This window comes from Nomascus leucogenys, chromosome 8 (assembly GCF_006542625.1).
Source record: "Nomascus leucogenys isolate Asia chromosome 8, Asia_NLE_v1, whole genome shotgun sequence".
NCBI lineage: Eukaryota > Metazoa > Chordata > Mammalia > Primates > Hylobatidae > Nomascus > Nomascus leucogenys.
Window position 1 is genome coordinate 109,804,469 of NC_044388.1, and position 15,853 is coordinate 109,820,321.

At 52.5% G+C, this 15,853-nt stretch overlaps 1 protein-coding gene across 1 annotated transcript in view; it reads right to left on the reverse strand.

Annotated features, from left to right (window-relative positions):
• The window catches only part of SARDH (sarcosine dehydrogenase), a 73,288-nt gene that overhangs the window by 20,783 nt on the left and 36,652 nt on the right, over positions 1-15,853 (reverse strand). The window contains exons 14-17 of the mRNA XM_030818128.1: positions 11,165-11,303; positions 9,182-9,295; positions 5,350-5,497; positions 159-252 (exon numbers count right to left, since the gene is read on the reverse strand). Coding sequence (XP_030673988.1) covers positions 159-252; positions 5,350-5,497; positions 9,182-9,295; positions 11,165-11,303 — 495 coding nt within the window. The remainder of the gene's footprint in view (positions 1-158; positions 253-5,349; positions 5,498-9,181; positions 9,296-11,164; positions 11,304-15,853) is intronic.

A 15,853-nucleotide genomic window follows, 5' to 3' on the forward strand; every position in this document is an offset into this window, starting at 1 on the left:
GGCCGCCTGGTCCCACTGTCCCCCCTTCACAGTTGGGGACCGAGGCCCAGAGAGGCAAAGGAACCTGCCCAAGAGCCCCTGGCCCCCAGATCCCCCGGTGCGCCCCTCACACCATGCTGCCACCCACGACCCAGAGGACGTGGCCAGCTGGAACCTACCAGGTGCCCTGCGGCTCTCAGCAGCTTGTGGGTGGAGAACGGGAAGGCCTCGTTGCTCAGGTCTGCGTCCAGCACCTCCTGCAGAATGGCTCGGCTGCAGGCAAAAGCAAAGTCGCTCGGTCAGCAAGTGCTCACGGGTGGGGCCTGGGCAGGAAAGGCCCCGGGGACCTGCCATGAGTGGGACAAGTCCCTGTCCTCAGGAGACAGATGACAATAAACATGGATTAATAAAAATACACCAAGACAGATGTACGTTCCAAATATACATAAGACAGCCACCTTCCAGCAGGGTAACGCTAGGGCTAGCAGGACCCCTGAGGGAGGCCAGACTTGGAGACAGCTCTAACGGGACTCGTGATTCTTAGATGGGGAACTGAGTCCAGAGTGGTTATCTAACCATAGAATGCCCTTGAAGCCCACAGGCCAGGAGGAACAGAGCATCTGGGCCAGGTCCACAATCCACATCCCCAGGCCCCTCCAGGTTTCCAACTCTTCAGAGGCCAGAGGGGCCTCAGCTGCTGCTTCGGAGCCACGGCCCGAGAGAGGAGCTGGCTGTGGTGCCCTCAGTGCTGTACAGAAGAGTAGAGTAACTTGCCCAAGGCAGAGCAGGATTGGAGCAGATTCCGACCTCCTCCCAGCCCCCTGCAGAAAGTGCTCTTCCCAGACATCACCCCGCTCTGTTCCCTGACCTAACCCTCCAGCCGGGCACCTCGGCCCCAAAGTCCTCTGCCTGACGTGGGTGTGAGACGCTGAGGCTGCAGACTTGGAGGAGGTAGAGAGCTGGGCTTAGCACCCAGCAGGTGCTAAGAGCCATTTCAACCTCCTAGGGGACTGTCACTGAGTGAGGGCAGGGCCGCACCCGAGTGCCACAGTGCTACGAGGGCCCGGGAATGTTCCTGAGCAGTGGACACTCAGTCCATACTCGACAGTTGGCACAGACTTGCTGGGTCCACCCCTGGTTTATAAGCTCTGCAAGGGCGGGGCTTCGCTCCCCACTTTCCCCGCTCTGTGGTACCCAGCACCGCATCTACTCTCACACTTGCCCAAGTACCAGAGACCTCACTGGAACCAACACCCATGGTCTCCAAGGAAGCCCTCACCTCCTGGGCACCGTGCCCACCTCCAGGTCTAGCCTTCTTGTGCCCCTCCGCATTCTCACCCCTTCCCCTGTCACCATTTAACCCTTTGTCATCCTTCAGCTCTTGGCTCAGCTGTCACCTCCTCCAGGAAGCCCTCCCTGACTCCCTAGGTCTTGGGCAGGTACTCGTTGTCCAAGATCCCACAGTCTCCTGCCAGGTGTCTCACACGTTGGTTGTACCCACCCCCAATGCATCCACCCCCAGGAGCTCCATGGCAACAGCGTCCCCCATCCCAATGTGCCTGGCACAGAGAAGGCTCTCAGTCAATAGGACTGACTGTGAATGCCCTGGCTTGGCACAGCAGGGTGAGGCCCCCATTGCTAGGAGACACCCCCCCCACTTCTGTCCCTCTGGGGTCCCAGCAGGTGTTGAGGCTGCAGGGTGGGCTGCCCAGAAGTACTGCTGACCCTAATCCCAATCGTCACAGTGCTGGGAGCCGCCACCCACGTCAGCCTGAGGTACTCAGCTGTGGTACAGTTGGCCAAGACCCTTATGTAACCACTCAGCACTCACGTGGTGCCAAGCCCTGGAGAGTGATACCAGCACCTCAGACCTGACCAGCACATGCTCTGCAGCCTTGAGAAGCAGCCACATGGAAGGGACCCTGGGGCAGAAGCCTGGAGCTGCCACTTGGTCCAAGGTTTTGAAGGGCTCTGACCCAGGCTGTGGGCTCAGCAACCTCAGGGGAAGTCCAGCTCCAGGGGTCCACGAGCGTCCCAGTCAGAGGCCCCAGTTCTAGTCCCAGGCCCTGTACTTACCCCTCAACCCTACCAAGCCCCAGTCCCTCATCTGTGATGCCATGGGCCATTGTGAGGAACCAGCAAGAAAGCACACGCAAAGCCCCTGGCATTAACCATGACCACAGCGATGGCCAGTTCTGGGCTGCACGACACCGTCTCTCCCAGCCACGCCAGGATATTGGTTTTGGTTTGTTTTGTTTCATTTTGGCTCGAGACAAGGTCACCCTGTCACCCAGGCTGGCTTGCAGTGGCACAATCACAGCTCGCTGCAGCCTTGACCTCCTGGGCTCAAGCGATCCTCCAGCCTTGGACTCCCAAGTAACTGTGACTACAGGTGTGCACCACCATGCTGAGCTAATTGAAAAAAAATTTTTTTTGCTTTTTTAGAGATAGGATCTCGCTATGTTGCTCAGGCTGGTCTCAAACTCTTGGACTCAAGTGATCTTACCACCTCCGCCTCCCAAAGTGCTGGGGTTGCAGGCATGAGCCACCGAGCCCAGCCTCCACCAGCACATGAGGCTATTTGAGTTTACATTCCCTAGTATTAAAAATGCAGTCCCACTAGCCACATTTCAAAGGCTCCGTAGCCACACAGGGCTTAGTAGCTGTGTGCTGGACCACTCAGTTATGGAACATTTCTAGAAAGTTCCACGGGGCAGCAGCTCACACAGCCCCTGCTCTATGGTCCAGTAGGTGTGCTGAGCATGTCCTGAATAACAATTCCGAAAGTGCAGCCTTCATCAGCAGCACCAGTATTATTATTCATCTAAGAAACTTTGGGTTATTTTTGAAAGATAGAGGACATTTTGGAGGAGAAAGTTAAGAAATTACCAGGAGGCAGTGAGCTCCTCTTCCCGCCCTGGCTTCCTCCCCCGCCGCCGCCTGGAGCAGCTTATAATGAGGCTGGGCGCACCGGCCACCCCCGGGCCGCACCTTGATCTGTCCATCTGCCACCTCCTCCCTCCACAGCCCACCTGCCTCCCCCACACTAAAAATATCCCCACTGCTTGTCCAAGGTTGGCGTGGCAATGAAGCCAGAGGATTCCAAGGACCAGGCCTTGACACCCCTCCCTCTACCCCAGAGATGCGGAGGTTGGGGTCACCCAGGTGAGAAATGAAAAGCACATAGCATCGCGGCTGCCTGTGAGCCAGGCTGGGGCCTGCATGATTCCACCGCATCCCAGTCTCTTTCTCTGTCGCTGTGGCCGGCACCCTCCACTCTTCATCATGCACGTGGAAGCTGTCTCTGTCCCCTCCCCTCCCCCTGACCCTCTCAGCACACCCCATCCACTGTCGGGCGCTATGAGCCTTGCCCAGTCCGTGGGAATCACCACAACGCCAAACCCTCGCCCGTGAGCCGTGTGGACTCAGCTCATCACTCCCTCCTGGACATCCCTGCCTCGCCTGGCCTGAGGCTCCTCACAGGCCTGCTGGCCCCCTGCCCGCTGGCCCAATAGCAGACACCCTCTCCCCCCCAACCAAAGCCCAAGCCCGACCATGTTCCTCCTCTGCTCAGCACCCCTCCCTCAGAGGAGCAGCCGCTGGGCCTCCAGTATCTCACCCTGCTGCCCTCTGAGCCCAGCTCCTGGCCTGCTCCATCCCAGCCTCAATGCGTGCCTCAGACATACGCACTTGCCTGCCACAGGGCCTTTGCACCTGCTGTTGCCACTGCCGGGAGCAGTTCCCCCAGAACACCAAGGCTGGGTCACTTGTTTCCTGCAGGGTTCTGCCCAAATGTCTCCTTAATGCATGTTGGTTTCTATGAGCAGCCTCAAGTCAAACACTTGGCATGAAGCCAGTTAATGTTAAAGCACTCGACCCTCTCCGATTCTATCCCTTCATCAGCAAGCACACGTCTACCGTGTGCCTCTGAGCACCACAGTGCGATGCTTGGACAGACAGCAACAACTCAGTCCCTTGCAGCCCAAGAGGGGAGCGACTGGCCCAGGACTCAGCGTGGGGTGCCAGGGAAAACGGACCCCACAGCAGGGTCTGGGCACTCCAGCCAGAGGTCTCGGCAGAATCCCAGGCTGACAGGATATCACCGGGACGCAGCCCTGCTATGTCAAGTGCTCACCTCGGCGACCTTCGGGCTGGAGACGCATCTCCCCCCACCCCTCCCCGCCTCTCCTCCTCTGCTTTCCTGTCCTCTCCCCGAAGCTGCCCCCATCATTTTCCAGAGATCGATCACCCCTTTGATACCCTCCATGTCCCCAGAAGCAGTGGCCTCATCTCGTGCCTCTTCCTCCTGCCCAGTCCAGCAGAGCCACCCTGTCCAGCCCCAAGGCAGATGTGGCGGCAGGAAGCACACTGAGATGAGTGTCCTGGCCCCTTAGCCTGGATGGGGGTGTCACCAATGGAAGGCCTAGACTAGGCTGTTTTCTCACAGAGGATTTTTAACTCTTGAAAAAGGGTGGCAGTGAGTGTGTGCAGGCTTCTGAGCACAAGGGGGATGCATCCCCATCAGCCCTGGCACTGACCAGTGTGTGACCTTGGGCGAATGTCTCTACCTCTCTGTTTCTCAGTTTCTGCATCAGTAAAAGTCAGAACAATTATGACCACCTCAAAGGGCTACTCTGGGGATGGGAGATGTTGTCTCAGGCTTGGCAAGTCACAGGTGCTCCACTGGTGGCTGCTAACATGATGCCCTTCCTCTCTGTCCCCCACCCCCAGTCCCTTCTCCCAGCCCCCGAAGCACAGTCAGAGGGGTCTTTCCAAGGTGCACACCTGCTCAGCCGTCCTTTTGCCCAAGACTCTTCCGTGGCTGTGTGCATGAGCCAGCAGCCGAGGGTCTTCCCCGGTCCTGGTTTTTCATGGGTGGGGAACACAGCCTGGCAGGTGTTTATAGAAGGAATGCACACGTGGATAAGCCATGCGGAGACCTTGTCATGGGGGGTGTTTCCGGAGGAGCCAGGGACCCCTCGGTGTAGGATATTATTCTGCCCATGTGATCAAGGTGGTGTACAGAAATTACCAGGTAGCAGGGCGAACCCTGGCCTGGTTCTGCCCACTTTGGGATGGTGGACGGTAATTCCTAGACTGCACTGGTGACGCAGAGACTGCGCTCCCCTCTGGGATCCTGGGGTCCTCAGTGACTGAACAGCTGTAAATTTCAGTCTGACTTGTGTTACTGGCTTATCTGCGTTCCAGTGCTTTGAAGATATTTATTCAGAATGGCATCTCTGGTTTACCAGAGCGCTTAACTATTCAGAATGGCCCATTCTGGACAAGCTGTTCTGCCCAAGGGCCCATTGGAGGACCTGGGTCCAGGCAGCAGGTGCACCCAGGGGCGGGCTCCCAGTCCTCTCTCACCTGGCTGGGCCCTGGATGCTGATCATGCCCAGGTCCTCGGAGCTGTCGATGAGCTGGCACTGGAACTTCTGGTCCTGCAGCACGGTGGTGATGTGGGACCAGTTGTGCTGGGCCACGGCCCCGCCTACAGCCAGGTAGTAACCGTCCCCTGGAAGAGAGACACCTGGACTTAGAGCAGGATTTCAGGACCTGGGAGGTGGGGACAGAGAGGGTGGCCCAAGGGTCTCCCGGCTGAGAAAACAAATGCCCTCTTAGGGGCCTGCACCTTCACAGTGCCCAGGGACTGTATCTGTCCCTCCCTCGGTCCCCCAGGGCCACGCCCTGCGGAGTATCCTCTGAGCCATGGGGGTTAGGAGAAGGACCTGCTTCTCAACCCCTACCACCTACCCGCCTGCAGGCACCTCAAAGGGATGCCCCTACCCTGGGAGGACGGTGTCTTGGGAACACACAGGCTTAGGCCAGCCTGGCCCAGATGCAGTTCTGCAGCTCACTGACCTCGCTTCTCACCTCTCTGAGCCCCCATTTTCTCATCTGTAAAAGGGGCAGACCCACAACATCTGGCCCCACAGGGCTATTGGAAGCACCCCTTGGACAAGAGAACTCTCAGGGCCCCAGGCAGGCCCCAGCCAGGCTGCTCTCTCCCTTCCTCCTCTTGACACCATAAGCACAACAGACAATGAAGGCAAAGACACAAGCCAGTCCTCAAGGGGTTCCCCGACACCTGGACTAGGGCCGTTTCTGGACAGCATCCTCAGCTCTATGCCAGACAGACACCCCACCTCACCTCCCCCAATACACACACACACACACACACACACAGCCACTCTCAGGCCCCTGGGTGGCCCCACCAGTCTGCAGCCATCCCAGGCCTCTCCCAGGAGGGCATGGGAGCTACTGAGGCCAATTGGTACCCAGGGAGATGGCAGCTGATGGGCCTGGCCTCCTGTGGCCCTGACTATCCATGATCAACTTCCCTGAAAACAAGATGCCAGTCCTGAGGCCAGAGGTCAGTCAGCCCAGGTCCAGGCCTGGCCTGCAAAGCTGACATGACAGAGAGCAGTGAGAAGGCAGGGTGGCCGGGGACTTGCGCCATTGGCACTGGGTGTCAGGGGAGCTGTGGGCTGTGCAGCTGATTTTGTGCTTTTCAGTATCATTGGAATGGTTCCCAGGAGCATGCATCCTTCTGTAATCTTACAAAAAGATCAATAAAGATCATTTAAAATTACTTTTCAGATTGACAGCTGCTTTGTACGCCACCTTGATCACATCGTGTACATCATCACATTCTCTTGGCTTCGTGGTGATCTGATGTGGCATGGGTAGGTACCACACGTATTCAATACGTGCATATTTAATGCCCATGCATATTCATAACTCAGTGCAGTTTTGAAGCCTGAAAGTAAAGCAAAGGCCACATGGTGGTTTTCTCCTGTTGAGTGGTGTCCCCAGGACCCGCAGAGCCCTGGGAGATGTGACTCACTGCGCTAACTCCACACCCACCAAGTGCAAACTTTCCCAGCAACCAGCCCCGCCGATCCCCAGCCCTCAGCTCTAGGAATCCACCAGAATCCTCTGGAAAGCTAATTGTGCACCACTGGGAGATGGCTCAGCGTTGAAAGCACTTTCCTGACAGCTTCCACTTATGAAGGGGGACGAGCAAGGTCCTCATTCCCCAGCCAGGGAAACTGAGGTTCAGGGAGGCTGCTCCCTTACCCTCCCAGCACCCCCAGACTCTGACGCAATTCTCCATTGCAGCTCTGGGAGGCACGTCTTCCTCACTCCGTTTCACAGATCGGGGAAACTGAGGCTCAGGGAGGCAGGTTGCTGAGCCAGGCAGTGGCAGAACCTGGCCAGGATTTTTGGTGACCTGTGTCCTCATTTTGGCCCCTCTACTGTCTCCCTAGTTAGACTCACTAAGTCTGCAGCTATGGGCTGTGCCTGGGCCGCCCCTCTACTGGGGGCTGATGCCCAGCTCCTTACAGGCATCACTCCTCTCAGCTCAGGGATGCCATTTCAGCTGAATGACCCAGAGAGGACCAGCGATGGGCAGGTCACACTGGTTGTCACTTCTACACCCTTGTAGTCAGCAGCTTCTACCCATTCTTCCAAGCTCAGGCCGGCCATCCCCTCCAGGAAGCCTTGCTCATCCCGGCTCAGCAGCTTCACATGGCCTTCCCTAACACCTCACTCTTTCCCATCCCCTTGCATGTCCCCCTCCAGGTGTTACAGGGCCCTTCCTGCCCCCATCCGGACATACAGCCCACTGTGGGGTCCCTGAAGCACCACCGGCCTCCTTCAACTCCTCCCGACTCTGGCTGCCCTGGCGCTGCCGCACAGTACAGGCTCCACAATGACTGTTGAGGGAACGAGTGAAGGAATGAGCTCGTGGATCCATGAAGCACAGGCGCTCTGGCTCAGCCCATGGCTCTCTCAGCCTCTATGTCACCAACGGCAGGAAGGAAGGGGTGGGCGAGCTCTGCACACCCCATAGGACCCCTCACTCATGCTCCCAGCCTCATCTCCGCCACCAGCCTCGAGACTGCAGGGCTCACCTCACTACTCCCTGCTTTCGGCAGAACCGCAGAGGCCCAGGAGCCCCTGCCAGCCCCCAGCCTCGAAGACCCCCTGGGCAGTGAGGAACGCTGTCTTCCCACCCTGGCCCCCAATATCCCACCCCCTCCAGTCTTCATTTTTCCTCTTGACCCATCTAACATCCTACACCTTCCACTTATTTTATTTTAATCCTCCCACCAGAGATACAAACTCCACATGGGCCAGAACCTTCTGTGTTTGGTTCACTGCTGGGTCCTCCGTGCCTCAAATCGAGCCTGACACACAGTCGGTGCTCAAGGACTGCTGCTGAAGGTGCGGGTTATGAGCTGATCGTGAATGAGCCCCTTTCTCCCCTTGCCTCTCTTCCCAGTGCCCAAGCTGGGGCTCAACACTGACCGAGTCCCAGTGAGGAAACCACTACCTTTGCCGGCAGCATGGAGTCAGGTCAAGAACCAGCAGATGCCAGCTTTTCTGAATGGGCTGAGCCCTCCCCACTGACTGTGCCCCTGCCCCGGGGACAGCACAGAGAGCTGCACAGTCAGCACCTTCCCCTGTGCAGCTCCCGTCCCAGAGGCAGCAACGCCCCTTCCTAGAGAATGTTTCCCTCTCTGCTTCTTCATCCCTAGTGGGGATGGGTTACAGGACGAGAGATCAGATGGCTCCTGTGTGAACCCAGGGACAGGATCCAGGAGCCGAAGGGACAGGAGGCGGGTCCTGGCTCTGTGTAACAGTTGGGGCTGAGCAAACAAGGGATGAGGGTACTGAGCTACCCGTCCCTGACAGCATGCAAGCAGACATGGAGGGACTGCAGCAAGCAACCAGGCATCAGCGTGGGCCCTGAGCCGGACATCTTCTAAGGGTCTATCCAAGCCCCAGACTAGGGGGTCACATGGGCCTGAGAAGTCAAGCCAGCAAGGATGTCAGTGGCCGAAAGGAGCTGACTGCTTTGAGTGGGAGGCACAGCCTAGCATTGGCACACTCTGTTCCGGGCAACCAAGCTGAACATGCCCACGCTGCAGCCACTCCGATCCACAGCAGTGTGGACAGGTTCAGAGATGCAATCACCGAGTACTTGGAGCTCCAGCAGTGCCGCCTGAACAAAGCCCCCATTTAGCCTGAAACGAGACCTCTAATCTCCCAGCTCTGACCACAGCGGGCACAACGGCTAATGACAGAGCTGCCGTCAGCAACCCATCCCGTCCATCATGCCCTGTCCACAACCACCAGTCCACAGAGCAGGCCGCAGTCACAGAGCCATGCGCAGAGAGGCATCCCATACCTTCAAAGGCGGGGGCCAGCGGGGAGGCCTGGTGGCTGGGTGCCAGGCGGCTGACAGTCAGGTCACTCTCGGTGCCCCCACGGTGGTTGAGCATGCAAGTGTACACGGTAGAGCCTGCGAGAGGGAGAAGGAAACCGGGTCTGTGCTGAGGCCCAGCCGGGTCTGTGCTGCCTCAGTTTCCCCAGGGCCGCTCACAGGGGCAGCTCCTTGTCTCAGAGGCTGGATAACCCCCAGACAGGATGCCCTACTGGGAGGTGACCTGGAGAGCCCCTCAGCCCAGGGATGCCATTTCAGCTGAATGACCCAGAGAGGACTGGCCATGGGCAGGTCATCCCATCACCGTCACCCTTGTGGGAAGGAAGCTTCTTTCTTCTTGAAATGCCTTGGCACTGGTCCCTCCCACCCATCCACCACCACGCTGAGAAGTTTCTAGGGACAGGATTCATGCCCCCCATTCATTCTGGGGCTCCTAGCACCGTGCCTGGTACCGGAGAAGACTCCATAAATGTCTCTGGCATAAATTACTTTGTGGATGGAGGATGGATGGACAGATGGGAAGGTGGGCAGATGGATGGGAGGATGGGAGTGGGTGAGTAGAAGGGGGAACAGATGTATAGAGAAACAGGGATGTGTGGGCTGGTGGATGGGTGGATGCAAGACTGAGTGGGTGGCTGGATTAATGGGAGGTGAGCAGCAGGTGCCTGGGAGTCTGGGGAGTGGGTTTGTTGGTTGGCTGTGGCTGGAGAGATGATGTTAGGGCTTGAATTGTGTCCCCCGCAAAAGATATGTGAGAAAGTCCTCACCAGGACTGGGAATGTGATCTTATTTGGAAATGGGGTCTTTGCAGATGTGATCAGGTTAAAGTGAGGTCATTAGTGTGGGCCCTCATCTAATCTGACTGCTGTCCTTCTAAGAGAACACGGTTGGGCACGGTGGCTCACGCCTGTAATCCCAGCACTTTGGGAGGCCAAGGCGGGAGGATCACCTAAGGTCAGGAGTTTCAGACCAGCCTGGCCAACATGGTGAAACCCTGTCTCTGCTAAAAACAGAAAAAATAGCTGGGCATGTTGGTGTGCGCCTGTAATCCCAGCTACTCTGGAGGCTGAGGCATGAGAATCACTTGGACCTAGGAGGCGGAGGTTGCAGTGAGCTGAGATCGCACCATTGCACTCCAGCCTGAGCGACAGAGCGAGACTCCATCTCAAAACAAACAAACAAACAAACAAGAGAACACCTGGAGAAGGCCTTGTGACACACGCAGAGACTGCAGTGACGCGGCTGCATGCCCAGGAAGGCCAAGATTCCCGGCCACCGCCAGCAGCTGGAAGAGCAAGGAAGGGTCCTCTGCAGAGTGTCAGGTACAGACACCCTCATTTTGATTTCCAGCTTCCAGAACCGTGACAATAAATTGCTGTTGTTTTAAGCCACCAGGTTTGTGATCCTCTGTTCTGGCAGCCCAGGACAGTCATGAAGATGGGGACACATGAGCTGTTGGGTGGGTGGGTGGGTGGGTGACGAAAAGGCAGATGAACATCCCAAGTATGTCCCAAATATGGCTTGGGACATACTTACATTAAAAATGAGTCATTACGTATCCAAAATTCAAATGTAGCTTAGCATCCTGTGTTTCTATTTAATTCTGGCAATCCCACCTGTGAGAGCATGGGGGGTACTGGGTCCCACAGTCCCAGGAGAGAGGTGGCTGAGGGCCAGCTGCCACACATCCTTTCTGGAAGAGTAGAGAGGAAGGCAGAGGTGGGGAGGAGAAGGAAGACAGGAGGGAGAGGTGGAGGAAAGTAATGAGGGCCTGGGGCCTGGGATGGGGCAAAGGAGGCCGGACAGGGGGGCTCGAGGCCAGGTGAGGGCAAGGAGCAGTGTGCTCAGGGTGCCCGAGGGGACAGGGTGGCTTGCCAGCTCATCTCAGTGCCTGAGGCTGTGCCCATGGAGTGACAGGAACATACTCCCCAACCTCAGGCTCCATACCTGGGGGTCGGCTGACATCTGCGGAGAAGAGCCAGTCGGCAGCCTTCCTTGCATCCAGCCCCACCAGGTAGAACTTCCCGAAGTAGGACATGTCAAACACAGCGGCGGCCCCTCTGCAGGCCAGGCACTCCTTCTTGATCTGAAAAGTTCCAGGCAGGTGGGAATGCCAAGGGGGCCTTTGGGGCATGCTTCTTGCTCAAGAATGTGGAGAACGAGGGGTCTTTCCAACACACCTGTACTGAGCCTCCCCTCCCTCTCTTCCAGCCCGCACCAAGCCCTTCTCAGCTCAGGTGCACACTGTGACACATGCTTCTCAAGCACAGGACATGCTCCCCAGGATAGATTATATGCTAACCCACAAAACAAGGCTCAATAAATTCAAAAAGGTTGAAATCATACAACGGATGTCCTCTGACCACGATCTAATTAAATTAGAAATCAATAGCAGAAGAAAAATTGGAAAATTCACAAATAAGTGGAAATTACACAACACACTGCTAAAGAAGCAATGGATCAAAGAAAAGAATCACAAAGGGAATCAGAAGCTACTGAATTAAGTGAAAATGAAAGCACAACACACAACCACTTATGAGATGCAGCTAAAGCAATGCTCACAGGGAAATTTCTGCTTGTATATGCTTGTATTATAAAAGAAGATCTCAGATCAATAGCCTGATCTTCCACTTTGAGACACCAGAAAAAGAGCATAATTAAACCCAAAGCAAGCAGAAGGAATGAAATGTTAGAACAGAAATAAATAAGAATCGAAAAATAGAAAAAAACCAGCAAAACAAAAAGTTGATGTTTTGAAAAGATCAACAAAACTGACAAATTTCTAGCTAGAGTGACAGAGAAAATGAGAGGACTCAAAGTGCTAAAATCAGGAATGAAAGACAGGATATCATGCCTACCCTACAGAAATAAAAGGGATTCTGAGGGAACTCTGAACAATTGTATGCCAACAGACTAGACACGAAATGGACAAATTCCTAGAAACACACAAATTACTGAAACAGAATGAAGACATGACAAATCTTAATAGAACTAAAACAAAAAAGAGATGGAATTCGTAATTGAAAAATTATCCACAATCCCAGGTCCAGATGGCTTCCCTGATGAATTTTACCAAACAGTCAAAGAAGAACTAATACCCATTTTTCCCGAACTCTTCCAAAAAATATGAATAGGAAATACTTGCCAATTCACTCTAGGAGGCCAGCATTACCCTGATGCCAAAAGCAGAAAAAGATATTATAAGAAAACTACAGACCAATATTTCTTACAAATATAGATACAAAAAAATCCTCAACAAAATACTAGCAAATCAAATCCAACAACATAGGGAAGAGATTAAACGCCATAATCAATGGGATTTATCCCAGGAATATGAGGTTGGTTTAACATTCAAAAATCAACTGATGTAATGCAACATATTAAGAGAACAAAGGACAAAAACTGTCTGATCCTCCAACAGATACAGAAAAGTATTTGACAAAATTCACCCGTTCATGATAAAAACGCACAACAAACTAGGACTGTAAGGGAGCTTCCCTCAGCTGATGAAAGACATCTATAAAAATCACGTCGCAAACATTATACTTCATGATGAAAGATCAGGAACAAGACAGGGGGGTCCATTCTTGCCACTCTATTCAACATTGTACTGAAGGCTCTAGCCAGGGCAATTAGGCAGGAAAAGAAAAAGAAAAGGCACCCAGATCAGAAAAGAAGAAATAAAAACATCCCTATTTGCCAATAACAGTATCTTGTATACAGGAAATCCTAAGGAATCCACTAAAAAACAAAACAAACAAACAAAAAAAAACTGTTAGAACTAATAAAATAGTTCAACAAGGTTGCAGGATATGAGGTCAATATGTAAAAATACACAAAAATCTATTGTATTTCTATATTAGCAATGAACAATCTCAAAAGGAAGTTTTAAAAAATTATATTTATAATATCATCAAGATAATAAAATGCTCAGGAATAAATTTAATTAAAAGTCCAAAACTTATATTCCAAAATCTAGATTTTTTTGAAAGAAATGAGAGAAGACCTAAATAAGTGGAAAGACAGCCCATGTTTATGAAACAAAATACTTACTATTGTTGAAATGACAATATGCCCCAAATTGATCTACAGACCTAACACAGTTCCTATCAAAATTCTCAGCTGGTTTCTTTGCAGAAATTGACTAGCCAATCCTAAAACTCATATGGAGATTCAAAGGGGCCAAGAATACTCAAAACAATACTGAAAAGGAAAAACAAAGTTGCAGAATTCACACTTCTTGATTCCAAACTTGCTATTAAAATACAAAGCTGGCCAGGTGCGGTGGCTCACGCTTGTAATCCCAGTACTTTGGGAGGCCGAGGCGGGCGGATCACGAGGTCAGGAGATCCAGACCACGGTGAAACCCCGTCTCTACTAAAAATACAAAAAATTAGCCGGGCGTGGTGGCGGGTGCCTGTAGTCCCAGCTACTCGGAGAGGCTGAGGCAGGAGAATGGCGTGAACCCGGGAGGTGGAGCTTGCAGTGAGCCGAGATTGCGCCACTGCACTCCAGCCTAGGCAACAGAGCGAGACTCCGTCTCAAAAAAACAAAACAAAACAAAACAAAACAATACAAAGCTACATAATCAAGACAGTGAGGTACTAAATAAGAATAGAACTATAGATCAATGGAATAGAATTAAGAGTCCAGAAATAAGCCCTCATCTTTACAGTCAACTGATTTTCAACAAGGGTGCTAAGACAATTTCAAGGGTAGAGCAATCTTTTCAACAATTGGTGCTGGGCCAACTGGGTGGCCACATGCAAAAGAACGTGCCTGGACCCGATCTCACGCCATGCACAAAAATTAATTTTCATGGATCCTAGACCTAAGTGTAAAAGCGAAGACTATAAAACTCTTAGAAGAAAACATAAATGTTTTTTACCTTTGGTTAGGTTCTTAGAAATGACACCAAAAACACAAGCGACAAAAGAAAAACATAGAGATGAATTGGACAGCATCAATATTTTAAAAGCTGCAAACAATGCCATCAAGGAAGAGAGATGACAACCACAGGATGGGGAGAGTGTGTGCACATTACAGATCTGATAAGGGACTTGTGTCTAAACTATATAAAAACATTTGCAACCCGATAATAAAAAGTCGGGTGCGGTGGCTCATGCCTGTAATCCCAGCACTTTGGGAGGCTGAGGCAGGTGGATCACCTGATGTCAGGAGTTCGAGACCAGCCTGACCAACATGGAGAAATCCCATCTCTACTAAAAATACAAAATTAGCTGGGCGTGGTGGCGCATGCCTGTAATCCTAGCTACTCGGGAGACTGAGGCAGGAGCATTGCTTGAACCCGGGAGGCGGAGGCTGCAGTGAACCGAGATTACACCATTGCACTCCAGCCTGGGCAACAAGAGCGAAGCCCCCTCTCAAACAATAATAATAATAAGACAAATAACCCAATTTTAAAAGGGACAAAGGACCTGAACAGACATCTCTCCACAGAATATATGCAAGTGGACAACAGGCCCATGAAAATGTGCTCAATATCATTAGTTGTTCCAGAAATGCAAATCAAAACCACACTGAAATGCCATTTCACACCCACCAGGATGGCTAGAATCAAAAAGTCAGATAATAACAAGTGTTGGCGAGGATGTGGAGACATTGGAACCCTCTTGCACTGTGGTGGCGAATGTAATGTGGTACAGTTACTGTGGAGAACAGTTGGCGTTCCCCCAAAATGTTAAACAGAGATACCACTTGATCCAGGCCTAGTTACACACCCATGAGAAATGATAACATACATGCATACAATACCTAGTATATGGATGTTCACAGCAGCACTGCTCATAAGAGCTCAAAAGTGAAAACAACTCCAATGTCCACCAACGGATCAATGGATGAGTAAAATCTGATGGGTCCATACAATGGAATATGATTGGGATAAAAAGGAATGAAGTGGCCAGGCATGGTGACTTATGCCTGTAATCCCAGCACTTTGGGAGGCCAAGGCAGGTGGATCACCTGAGATCAGGAGTTCGAGACCAGCCTGGCCAACATGGTGAAATCCTGTCTCTATTAAAAATACAAAAATTAGTTGGTCGTGTTGGCCTGTGCCTGTAATCCCACCTACTTGGGAGGCTGAGGCAGAAGAATCGCTTGAACCTGGGAGGCAGAGGTTCCACTGAGCCGAGATCGCACCCCTGCACTCCAGCCTGGGGCAACAGAGCAAGACTCCATCTCAAAAAATAAACAAATATATAAAACTAAAAAAATTTTAAAAAAGGAATGAAGTGCTGACACACACACTACAACATGGATGTGCCTTGAGAATATCACGCTAAGCGGAAGAAGTTGATCACAAAAGAACACATATTTTATTATTCTACTTATGTGAAACGTCCAAACTAGATATATCTACAGAGAGAGAAAGCAGAGTAGGGTTGCCCTGGGCTGGGGATAGGTTGAGGTATCGGGTCTTTTGCTGGGAGATGAAAACATTCTAAAACCTAGATCATGGTGATGGTTGAGCAATCCCGTGAACTCACTAAAAAACACTGAGTTGTACCCTTTAAATGAATAAATCATATAGTATGTGAATTAGATCTCAATAAAGCTGTTTTTAAAACACACACACACACACACGTACACACAACTTCACTCCCTATTTCCTTCCCC